Source organism: Phacochoerus africanus, chromosome 7, assembly GCF_016906955.1.
Source record: "Phacochoerus africanus isolate WHEZ1 chromosome 7, ROS_Pafr_v1, whole genome shotgun sequence".
NCBI classification, from domain to species: domain Eukaryota; kingdom Metazoa; phylum Chordata; class Mammalia; order Artiodactyla; family Suidae; genus Phacochoerus; species Phacochoerus africanus.
In genome coordinates, this window is record NC_062550.1 from 98195424 (window position 1) to 98208531 (window position 13108).

Here is a 13108-nt window from a genome sequence, read left to right on the forward strand (position 1 = left end):
GAAAGAAAGAACGGCATTTGCAGCAACATGGATGGACCCAGACATTATCATGCTAAGTGAAGTTGGTCAGACAGTGAGACACCAACATCATATGTTATCACTGACATGTGAAATCTAAAAAAAGGACACAAGGAACTTCTTTGCAGAGCAGATACTGACTCACAGACTTTGAAAAACTTTCGATTTCCAAAGGAGAAAGTTTGGGGGGTGGAGGGATGGGCTGGGGGTTTGGGATGGAAATGCTATATAATAACTCTTAAGTGTAATAAAATTCATTGAGTAAGGAGAGACTTCCTTAATAAAATAGTATTTTAGCAGAGAGCTAGGGGACAGGTAATGAAGTGGGTTGTACAGATCCCAGAAAAAGAGTTCCAGATAACAGAAATAGCAAGTTCAAATGCCCTGTGGCAACATGATGGTTGGTATATTTAAATAATTGTCACACTATAAAATATTAGGATAGTTCTAAAAAACAAAGTCTTTAAATTAAAAAGTATATATTAGCATGATTGTCTCTGTTAGAATTTTTATTTTGATGTTTATAAGTTAATTTTTGGTTTTCCAAAACTTAACCCTATTTGTGGGAATCTTTTTCTCCTGAGTGACTGATTGTTTCAGTTCTAGTTTTTAACCTAGGATGTTAGCAATCTGTTAATTCCACTGGTAATGGTATATAATTAAGCTATGTCTTGCTTCTCATTCTCATTTTTACATTATTAGAACCAAAGTCAGAAGATCAGTTGTCTTTTTCTCTGTATCGTATAAGTTATACATATGTAATTTATGGGACAGTTAAATCAGAAGTTCTAAACTCACATTTATATGGTATACTAAAGCAATAATGCAGGAACTATTTCTAAAAATTCCTATATAAATGCCCTTGTATTAATACACTTTAATTCAATGTATGTCTTAGTTCAAAGTCCTCCTTGGTATAAAGCCCCACTTGCTTAATTCAGCTATGCAGTTGAAGAGACTGGTAGTTCAGATGAATTGTTTGTCTTTCCTTTTCAATGGCTACAGCTATGTTAAATTGTTACATGTTTTCTTTAATTTTTTTAGAATCAGGTAAGAGATTTGAAGGAAATGTGTGAATTTCTTAAGAAAGAAAAAGCAGAAGTGGAGCGAAAACTTGGACACGTTAGAGGGGTGAGTATGTGAGAGTATGCCCTGTGTTTGGTTTCAGAAGTGATAAGCTGGAAATGAAAAGAAAAAAAAAAAGTTTGGATGTGTTTTAACAGTATTGATACGGCTTTACTAGTTCCATTCATTTCAATATTATTCTGCTCCATCTACAGTTTGTAAAACATTAAGCTTTCTCTTTGTTTCAAGTTAAGTATTTTATCATCTGTCACATCTTACATGCTTTTTATTCCATTTGGACTCTGTACCATCTCTTTTTTCATCACGTATCCCTCCGCTCCTTGAAAACATTTAACTTCCAGGAATCTTCCTTCTGTTCACTGAGGTAACTGCTAACTGCTCGTTAGTCTAATTCTAACATTTTGTAACTATTTGCCCTGATATCCTTGGCAGTTTATTAGTTATAATGCTAATATGCTAATATTCTTTTTTTAGTATACCAGGGTTTATTATCATATTCTTATTAGCTGCATGGCTTCTGGAATATCAAATTCTCTGTCTTGATTTTCTTGTGTATCATGTAAGGATTATAATTCCTATAAGGTTATTATTAATGATAAATTGAAGTAATACAGGCTTTGGCTTCAAATATTAGGAGTCAATGAGTTGAATAATAAACCTCTTATGTTTTTGATACTTTATATTATACTCTCTGAAATGTTTGATTAAATGAAAAGTTAACATATTTTTTCCTAGTCTGGTAGGAGTGGAAAGACAATCCCAGAACTAGAAAAAACCATTGGTTTAATGAAAAAAGTAGTTGAAAAAGTCCAAAGGGAAAATGAACAGCTGAAAAAAGCATCAGGAATACTGACCAGTGAAAAAATGGCTAACATTGAGCTGGAAAATGAAAAGTTAAAGGTAATATTTTTAATGGGTAATTTGTATGGAATATTTTACTAATATAATTTATCTTAATTTTTAAGGACAATTTTAAATATACTATATAAAATGACTTTAATGGATGTAGCAGGTATTTTATATATACAGAAAAAAAAAATACTGGAGACAAGGCTAAGAGTTTGAATAGCACTCCTTGGTCATCTTATTTCCAGACCAATGGTTATCACTCTGGCAGCGTGAAATAATTAACTGGGTCTATTTTCAAAAATACAACTGCCTAAGCCCCCAATTTTGAAATAGATCAGATTATTTCAAGATTGGTCTACTGTCGATATGGTGATTTTTTTTTTTTTTTTTAAGTCATCAGTTCATTCTAAGCCAAGATTGGGAACCTCTGTTCTCAAAGACCAGTATTAAAGGGAAGAATTTAATTCTAATCTTATCAAATACGGTCTCTCAAATTATGTTGAGTTAAATCTTATGAGTTTACAAGATCATCACTTATTTCCTTGTTTTGATAATGTAGAGCTTTTCAATTTCTAGGCCGAATTAGAAAAACTTAAAGCTCATCTTGGCCGTCAGTTGAGCATGCACCATGAATCCAAGACCAGAGGCACAGAGAAAATTGTTGCTGAAAATGAAAGGCTTCGTAAAGAACTTAAAAAAGTATGACTTTCATTATTGACTAAATTTTTTATTTTAATAAGTTAATAATACATTCTGGGCAGACTTAATTAAAAAGTTGATGGGAGTGTCTATTCAGAATAGGTATTAAAGAGTTTTAGGAAATGTGTTTATTTGCCTGCCATCTTTTCACTAGGAGGAACACTGAAAATAAAACTAAGAAATGAAGAGGCAGTATAGCGTAGAAGCTACACGACCGGGATACAAATCCTAGCTCTGTTACTTCAGGCTGTGGGAACTAGGGCAAAGGACTGTTCTCTCCCCATCTCTCGACTCCTCATCTATAAAAGTGGAAATATTAAGTATATCTATTTCACAGCGCTGCTATAGAGCTTAAATGAGTTAATATTCATGCACATGACTTAGACTAAAGTTTGATGTACAATAAAGAGTATATGAAACTATTCTGTTAAACAAACAGTAAGTTTGCTTTCTAAGTGGCAAAATATATTCCTTGCCCCAGACACATAGGTGTTACTTATGTGGATGATCCAGTGAGTAAATTGAAATTAATATTTTTAAACAAGTTACAACAGTGTCTGAGTGTACTCTGAGGCCAGAGTGATACTGTGCTTTGAATGGGGATATTTAATAGTGGAAATAATTTGTGGTGCTTACATGTGTAATTTATACTTACGGCTCTCAGGTATTAGTCAAAACGTCTAAATCTAAAGACGTAAACTATCCCATTTCCTGTAACTATTATGGACAAAGATGATAAATTTAAAGTAACTACTAGAGTGAAATACTTATAAATATATTTTTCTAACCTCATTTACATGATCTGTTCTAATTATTACGCAATTTCTATTTTAGAGTAAAAGAAATATTGAATTTTTATTGGAATTTTAATCAGCATTTAGAATACCAGGTTATTTTTTTCCTAGTTTGTAGTGATAATTTTGACTATATTGTATCCATGAGAATGGTATTATGTCTTGTCATAATATACTAATTAGTTCTTTATGATAGGAAACTGAAGCTGCAGAGAAATTACGGATAGTTAAGAATAATTTAGAGATACTAAATGAGAAGATGACAGTTCAACTCGAAGAGACGGGTAAGAGATTACAGTTGGCAGAAAGCAGAGGCCCACAGCTTGAAGGTGCTGACAGCAAGAGCTGGAAATCAATTGTTGTTACAAGGTAGGGTCCAGCAGTTTATTGTATTTTATTTTATTTTTTTATTTATTTTTTTTTTGTCTTTTTGCCATTTCTTGGGCCGCTCCCACGGCATATGGAGGTTCCCAGGCTAGGGGTCTAATCGGAGCTGTAGCCCCCGGCCTACGCCAGAGCCACAGCAACGCGGGATCCGAGCCGCATCTGCGACCTACACCACAGCTCACGGCAACGCTGGATCATTAACCCACTGAGCAAGGGCAGGGATCGAACCCGCAACCTCATCGTTCCTAGTTGGATTCGTTAACCACTGCACCACGACGGGAACTCCGGGTCCAGCAGTTTAAAACACGCACAAAATTTTAATCCATTCTCATTCTGCCATTCTTGTTTTTAAGAAGACAGCACTATTCTGATTGACTTCGTTCTTTGACGATGAACTTTTTGGTTGTTTTAACATGATCCTCAGTCTCTGTTCCTTAAAATATGTCACTAATTGGAATGTCCAGGCATGGGACAGAGCGGAGCTGGGGCTGCGGGTGTTGGAGCTGGGGGGGGGGTGGCATCGTGAAGCTGCTGTCGACTATGAGCCTAGACTGATGGCGCCCAGCCTCTCCTGGATGCTGCTCTTCTCTCCAGCTACAGCCTCTTCGCTGTGATCAGTATGAGCCAGGCACAGTTGAACTGTCTTGTCATAAGCTGTGCAGAGTCTTGGGTGTGCTACAATTTGGGGGTTATATTCTGGGCATCTTGCTCTTTGACTAGCCTCAACAGATGAATTCCACAAACAGCTTTAGTGTCTTACTGGCCTCTGCTTTCTAGCACTTGATATTCTCCCACCCCGTGAGCCTTCTCTACAAGTATATGTGATTCTTGCCTGTCGGGAAACTTTACGGCCATGAAGCGGTGATGGGAATTCATTATTTTTTTCATATGTTCATTGCCACTAGCACTAGGGGTGGTTCATCATAACTCTTTGTGTCAGTAAAAGGTTTTGGTGTCACTCTCAGAGTTCCTGTTGTCGCTTAGTGGTTAACGGATCCGATTAGGAACCATGAGGTTGTGGGTTCGATCCCTGGCTTCGCTCAGTGGGTTAAGGGTCCGCATTGCCATGAGCCATGGTGTAAGTCACAGATGCGGCTCGGATCCCGCATTGCTGTGGCTCTGGCGTAGACCAGCAGCTACAGCTCCGATTCAACCCCTAGCCCGAGAACCTCCATATGCCACGGGAGCGGCCCTAGAAAAGGCAAAAAGACCAAAAAAAGAAAAAGAAAAAGGTTTTGGTGTCGCTCTCATTCCGAACCTTAAGCAGCTGCTTCAAGGATGTATGTAGAAACCAGAGACCAATGAGATCCTGCTGGTGTCTGTTCATGTTAAAGTCATCCTGTATCAATTTGTGTTCTTTGCATCTACTGGCCCCCTTTTCAGAGGGCAAACTCCTCTGTTGATCTTACCAGATTCCTAGAGTTCCTTATGTCTGTGCATCTCAGGTCCCCTGGGATGTCTCCTTGCTGTTTAGCGTGGGCTCGACACGGGTTGGCCATGAGCAACACTACAACTAGGGTAGGAACCATAGCACTGGGAGGCTCAGCAAGTCCCATCGTAGGCCTGCTGCCCTGCACTTTCCTGTCACCCAAGTCTAAGGAGAAGAGAGAACGATTACGCGGACAGATTAGAGCAGACAGTTCTGGAGGCAGGTCCTTGGTTCCTGTCCTAATGGGCCCCATAACTGTTTTGTAATTCTGTCAGAAGGCTAGTGTGAGGCTGCATGAACTACTATGTGTGGATAAAGGAAAGAAGGGGTCCCTTTTTTGCCTGCTTGTACCCAGCAACCCTATCCATTGATTTCTTGGTTGGTCTTTTATTTCCTTCTACAATCAAGTGTGGACTCAGTTAATTCTGAGTTACTTTGAGATAGATTTATCTAGCAGGTATTTACTTAGTACCTGCTCCACGCCAGACTCTGCTTTATGTTAGATGTGTTTCTTAAAAGGCTGCTTTGACTAGTTTGCCTCAGAGAGCGAGGGAGCTTCCCTGTCTTAGAAATACCTAATGCTCACTACGACCTTAAGTAAATGACAGCTCTTCTGTGAGTTCACTTTTTTTTTTTTAAATCTGTGGAAATGATAATCCCTGTCCTTTCTTTCCTAAAAAGGCCCTGGGAAGCTACAGAAAAGATTTTTAGTGTGGAAAGAGTTTATAAAGTTGATAAACATTTGAGAGGATGGTATTTAACCATAACTGAAGATGACTTTGCCTTTTAGATCATTTGCGTGTTTTTAATCTGAGAACTGTACAGGTACCTGAGCATAGAGTAGGCCTTCAATAAACCTTTTCGAGAAGAACATAAATCTGAGTAGAATCCACTTGACAGAAGGCTCATTCTGATCCTTGGTCTCAAGCCCCCCTAAATCCACCAAAAAGAAAAAAAAAAGAAAAATCGCTGAGGTCCGAAGCTGGGGTTCGACACCCAAGCTTAGCTAAGTCAAGCTTAGTAAAAGCCTGAGATTGCTTTTGGTACCCCTGACACGTTGTGCTCGTGCTGAATCTTTATAGCCGCTCTGCTATTTACCCAACAAACTGACATTTCTTCCACGTCAGGCTTTATAAAACTGTCTGCTGAGACAGGCGGGAGGGAGCAGGAGCTGTTACAACAGACGGGGTGGCATTTGAGCTGGGAAGTGAATGAAGTGAAGGAGTGAGCTTTTGGGTTATGTCACCACTTTGATATCTTCGTCAGATTAGAAATGTTAATCTTGTAAGTTACTAAAGCTTATCAAGAGCTCTTTGATAATAATGTTATTACTTTGTTGTAATGTCGAGATAATAATTGGCCTTCCCTGTTCTGTTCTTACCTGATTTTGTGGTCAAATTGTTCCTTTTTCTCTTCTCTGGAAAAATTTGAATACTATGAAGATTGCCTCCTTTAAGATGCGCTTGTAAAACCATTTTAACGCATGTTTTAAAAATGTCTTTTGTTGGGGAGTTTGGATTTTTTTGAACTATGAATCATTTCTTTAAAGGTTATAAATATATTCAGGTTTTTAGAGGGTTCATTTCTGCCCATTTTCTACCATCTTTCTTACCTCTGCTTTTACATTCTTTTCCCTCTCCCATCAGTGTTCTTTTGGTTTTGTTCTACCTGGATGCCTCATCTGTGTGTGTGTGTGTGTGTGTGTATGAAACGCTTTAGTTTGTTATCTTTAAGTATATTCCTAAGAATATCCAATAATACTGAATTTGATATTCTGATGCATTTAATTTCTCTTTATTTTGTGACTGAAAAAGGAAATAATTTTAACCTTTTACAGTGTTCAAATTCATGCTGCAGCCTTGTTTATACCCTTAGGAAACACCTAAACCCTCTAAATTAATTGGCCTGTCTGCTCATTAGGGATTCGTATCCCTTGCTGTCTCCTAATGCTAATAAATGTGTGGGAAAAGATCTGACCAGAAGAAACAGTCTAATAAGATACTCTTTTTTATTTTTAGTGCAATAATTTGAATCAATAATTTAAATCTATGAGAAATTATTTTCCATGTCTACATGATTCTTTTCCCTTTATACTTTTAGAATGTATGAAACCAAGCTGAAAGAATTGGAAACGGATGTCGCCAAAAAAACCAAAAGCCTTACTGATCTTAAACAGCTAGTGAGACAGGCAGCGGAGAGGGAACAGCAAGTTAAGCGATACACGGAAGACCTTGAGCAACAGGCGAGTGATGTCATTTCTCTGTGTTGTTCACACCGCCCTTGGCACTGTCTTACGTAGATAAAATGAACTCTTGCCTAATTCCTCTCCTCGAAGGACCGTCTAAATGAAGGGCACCTCCAGTCATCCATTTAAGTCAAAAACCTTGGAACATAGACTCCTTTCTTTTCACTTAGGCCTCACATCTTCTTCAGGGCGTCACGTCCGCTCTGTTTTCAGAGGAACCCCCAATCTGATGACATTTCAGCACCCCCAATACCGCCAGTCTAATCTAAGCTCTTTCACACAGGGACTATTGCAGTCATTTCCTAACTGGTCTCCCTGCTTCCACTCTTGCCTCGTTTCACCTTCTCCCTATCCCCTGACCCATGTTCCACGGGGTTGCCAAGTAATCCTTTTGAGGTATAAAGCAGATCATAGCAGTACCATCCTGAGCATCGTCCAGTGGTCCCACATTACCCGAGAATGAAATCCCCAGTTTCTTTTCATAGCCTGCAAGGACCTCCGTGATCTGGCATCTGGTTTTGTCTCTGGCCTCATCTTTATGTTCCTCAGCACTTCTACCCACGTGGACCTTCTTTCAATCCTTGGTACAAACTAAACTCATTCAAGCTCCAGGGCCTTGCTCTTGTTTCCCTTGTTTAGAATACTGTTTACCCAGATACTTTCAGAGCTCACTTCCTCACTTCATGTCTCTGGTTCAGTGGAGGGTCCTCAGACCCTCCCGAACCCCGCATTACCTTCTGTCGTTCTTTATCCTCTTACCCTGGGTTGTTGCCTTAATAGCCCTTTCCTCCGCCTCGAAGTGTTATCCCATCCCGTCACATGCTTATTGTCTGTCTTACCCCACTGAAAATGTACGGATCACAGGAACACGCAGGAAGGGGTGTTGCCTGTTTTTTCACTGCTGTATCCTCTGTGCTTAAGACGATGGCTGGCATGCACTAGTTCCTCAGTAATTGTTGAGTGAATAGATCGCCACAGGGGTGTGCTCATATGTGCTTTTGAAAACCTAACTTTTAAAACTATGTTTTATTGAAAGTTTGTATCTGTATAAAACCTGGTATTTCCCTATCAAACTTTTGTCTTCTTTTTTTCATTGTGCGCAAAGATCGAGATGCTCAAACATGTTCCTGAAGGTGTTGGGACAGAGCAAGGCCTTCAACGGGAGCTTCAAGTTCTTAGGTATATTTGTTCCTATGAATATGTTTTAAAAAAATATATTTTCAGGTATTAAGTTTTTGGCCACACCCACGGCACTGGGACGTTCCCAGGCCAGGAACTGAATCCGAGCTGCAGCTGTGATCTACACCACAGCTGCGGCAATGCCAGATCCTTAACCCACTGCACCACAGCGGGAATTCCGAGAAACTGTTCTTAAATAGAAGCCTGTTTGCTATTTCTAGAGACTAAGATTTTTCAACATGGCTGCCTGATAGCTTTATCAGGTTTATTTCATTCTGCTAATGCCAGTCACCCTTGTACAACAGGGGCTGAGAAAGGGTAAACCAGATCTTGATATAGGTGTCAAGTTTAAACTTTGTTAATAGCAGGGAATATGTTGAATCTTAGTTTCCAAAGACAGGTATTAATGGAATGAGGAAAAAAACCATTCCTTACTTCCAAGGGTCTGGGTAGCATGTTCTCGTGAGGCTCCTCCAAGAGAAGATGTACTCTGGAAAATGACATCAGATCAGATGTTTGGAAAAACATGAAGGCTTCTGGTTCTGCGATCTGTGTGTGAGAATGGCGGCACTGCAGCAGTGAGAATAAATGGACAGACGTTCCAGGCACTGTACATCGCACGATTAAAGAAATGGTCATGTAGTTTGTGCAGCAATGCCTGTTTTTTCAAAAAACACGTTATCATTGTGTTCTAGATTAGCTAACAGTCAGCTGGAAAAAGAAAAAGAAGAATTAATCCATCAGATAGAAGTTAACAAAGACCAAAACAGAGCTGAAAGCACCAAACCTGGTAATGTATTTTGAACATACTCATAGCATGTTAGCTAACACAAGATTTTGAAATAGGGTTTGCCTTTTTCGTTTCTTCACAGATTTTTCTTTTTTGTCTTTTTGCCTTTTCTAGGGCCGCTCCCGCAGCATATGAAGGTTCCCAGGCTAGGGGTTCAATCGGAGCTGTAGCCGCCGGCCTACACCAGAGCCACTGCAACACGGGAGCCACATCTGTGACCTACACCACAGCTCACAGCAACATCGGATCCTCAACCCACTGAGCAAGGCCAGGGATCGAACCTGCAACCTCATGGTTCCTAGTTGGATTCGTTCACCACTGAGCCACGATGGGAACTCCTCATCACAGAGTTCTGATAATTGTCTTCCTATAAAATCAAATCCCTGTTTTAAATTTTTTAACCTCTTTACTTCACACAACAGTATTCCTATTGATCCCTCTGACTTGTTTGTAATATTGAGTAGCAAGTATTCAAGTGTTTTGCTCACATTCCATCTGGATGTAATGGATTTAATCACACAACGCTAGTCACACAATAAATGCTAGGTCTGTTGCTTCCAGTTTCAGGATAGGCCCTTTTAATAAGCCCTTTGGACATTTTCTTGGAAATGTTTTTCATTGTTATTAATTTTAAAATTACATGCATTTAAGTAAACACTGTCTATATCCTCTCTGTTGTTTTAAAGGAAAGTCTATCCTTTCTACCCTTTGCCTTCAGAAGTGATAACTAATCATTACCCTCTTCCTCTGCGTGTAGGTGTGCAAATATATAAACATATATATACATACATATATGTATGTGCGTAGGTGTGCATATATATATATGTACACATATATATATATGTATACATACATGTGGTTTTATGTGGATACCCATACAATGAACAGTTAATCTTCATTATTTGCGGATTCTATATTTGCACATTCACCCACCTGTTAAATTTACTTTAACCCCACATCAGTACTCGTTTGGTCCTTCTGCAGACACGCATAGAGAAGTGAAAAATTTAAGTTGTAGGACCCACACTTTCCCAGATGAGATCCCACAAAGTGACGCCCTGCATTCTTGTTTTTAGCAGGGATGACCAGGGGATGGAGACAGGGGGCGGCAGTGCAGCTTAGGGCAAGAACCTCTGCTTCTGGTACCAGTTGGACAACATTTAAATCTCAAATCGGACACTTGTTGGGGCAGCCTCAGGAGTCACCTGATTCTTCTGAACCCATTAATTCTCATTACATAATTAGAGATGTTAATTCTGGGGGAATCCAGTATATCAAACTGAAGCCCTTGTGCCATTTGTTTTCCTACCACAGCTTCAGGACTTATCTTTGTGTTACCCACCCTGCCTAGCACATTTCTCACACAGTAATTACAATAAATGGTTACCGACCTACGTGGAATAGCCAAAGCTCTTGGGTAACGGAAGCAGTCAGCCACTTTATAGTTGTAGCCCCTCCCCAACAGTCTACCTACTCTTTTGTTGTGCTTTTAGCATCTAACAGATTTTCTTGGTTCTATGAAAATAACAATTTCTTCCACGTAAAAAAATTAACCTGACTCTACACTTTTAAAATCTAGCATTAAAAAAAATAAATAAATAAAATAAAATAAAATCTAGCATAGCCTCTTGTCCTCTATGCAATTATAATACCTGACATAGAGACGGCATACAGAGTTCACAGCCTGAAAAGCGTTTCTGCCAATAAATGCCATTACTTACCTCCTTATCCTCTAAAATAAGTCCTTTATCTTGAACTTACCCACAGTGGGGAAAAAGCTTCATCTAATTTTCACATTTTTTCCCTTCAGCAGATCTTGATCAACTAAGAGAAAAGGTCAAAGATCTAGAGACACAGCTCAAAACGTCAGGTCAAGAAAAGCAGCATTTGAAGGTAAATCTGTAATTATCTCTGTCATAGGAGCCTGTTTTGTGAAGACAGCTGTTGAAACTGTCTCTATGATGATCATCTTTTGAGTCTGGAGCACGCACCCTGAGCGTGCTTGGGAATCTCATTTTATCCTTACATTTAACCTTGACACCACAACGCTGAGTGTACTCGTCTGACTGCATTAAGGTTCTACTAAACAAAACTACCCAAAAAAGAGACAAAACAAATAGTATTCAAGAGTAACTTTATTTTTAATTGTCACAAATAGAGCTTATTATTTTAATATATTCCCAAGTTTCCTACAACGTCAGGAACAGTGTCTATTTCCTTTTGAAATTGTTTTCAGAAATACTTCCCTTAAAGAAAGGTATTCGATATGCTTTCTCTTTTAAGAATCCGTCAACAGAACCAAAGGCGTAAAAATGAAAATTAACGCGTGCTCACCAGCTGTTCTACCTGATCATTAAAGTTCAGATAGTTTCTTCACCAGATGCCTCACTTTTAGCGAGGCAGAAGCCCTAGTTTCCCTGGTCATAAATGTATTTAAGAGACCGTTAGTCATCAAAAATTAGGCATTTGTAAAGGAAATACAAGTGAAGCCAGTTAACCAAAGAATCTTAACCAAGATAACTTCATTGTTATGAACAGCCAAGTGTTTTGATTGCCTCACTGAGAGTATCTATTATTCTTCTGGGGAAAGAATGATTGACAAATTTTACATAAGAACTGATAAATTTCAAGAGTTGATAAATTTTAGTCCAAGACTAGGCCATAACTTAGAGAACAAATAATCTGACAGTTGACAAGTTGGTTACTTACACTGTGCCATGAAACTCTATTAATAAGATCTTAAGAAAATACCTCTACCTTATAAGTATATTTGACTATTCGGGTTACTTTGGCTTTCGGGGTTGCAAATAAATTGCTTTAGTTCAAACCTAAAGAATGTACTTTTTCCTATGTATACCTTTTAAAGATATTACGTTCCTATTAGGAGGAAATAAAAAAGCTGAAAAAAGAACTGGAAAATTTTGATCCTTCATTTTTTGAAGAAATTGAAGATCTGAAGTATAATTACAAAGAAGAAGTGAAAAAAAATATTCTCTTAGAAGAGAAGTTAAAAAAACTTTCTGAACAATTTGGAGTTGAATTAACTAGTCCTGTTGCTGCTTCTGAACAGTCTGAAGATGACGAGGAGGAAGGTCCTACAAATATCCCCATGTGCTAAGGGCCACCTCTAACTGTAGTTTTATTTAACTGTCTATTAACTTTATAAGTTAAAATTCTACCTGGAAATCAAGCAAGTCTCTGACCTATGTGGTTTCCTTCCATATCAATACTGTGTACCTTTACTTAAACGGGAATTTTTAGTAAATAAAATTATATGAAAATTTCAACGTATTAGAAAAAGTGTATTTTTGAAGACTTCGAGTAAGTTATGGCTGTCAAATAGTCAGTGAGCTATGGTGAATTTATATACATTCAAAATGTTTTAAGTTTTTTAAGGAATATGAGGGTAAACTTAACAATTTTAACATTTAAAGGGGTTTTATATATACTTAGATATTTAATATCTATGTTAAGATTCTCAAATTACATGTGTGTGTATAAATGTTATGAAGTTGAGCCATATATTTTGTTAAATGTGTAGCAACATTAAATTCATTTTAGGGGTTCCCGTTGTGCCTCAGTGGGCTAAGGACCTGATATTGTCTCTGTGAGAATGTGGGTTCAATCCCTGG

General features: G+C 38.3%; 1 protein-coding gene across 1 annotated transcript in view; it reads left to right on the forward strand.

Annotated features, from left to right (window-relative positions):
- The window catches only part of CEP290 (centrosomal protein 290), a 92362-nt gene extending 79599 nt beyond the window's left edge, over window positions 1–12763 (forward strand). Inside the window, 9 exon segments of the mRNA XM_047788328.1 lie at window positions 1063–1149; window positions 1840–2004; window positions 2530–2652; window positions 3643–3815; window positions 7363–7504; window positions 8613–8686; window positions 9382–9476; window positions 11290–11369; window positions 12361–12763. Coding sequence (XP_047644284.1) covers window positions 1063–1149; window positions 1840–2004; window positions 2530–2652; window positions 3643–3815; window positions 7363–7504; window positions 8613–8686; window positions 9382–9476; window positions 11290–11369; window positions 12361–12594 — 1173 coding nt within the window. The 3' untranslated portion in view covers window positions 12595–12763.
- The last annotated feature ends 345 nt before the right edge of the window (window positions 12764–13108 follow it).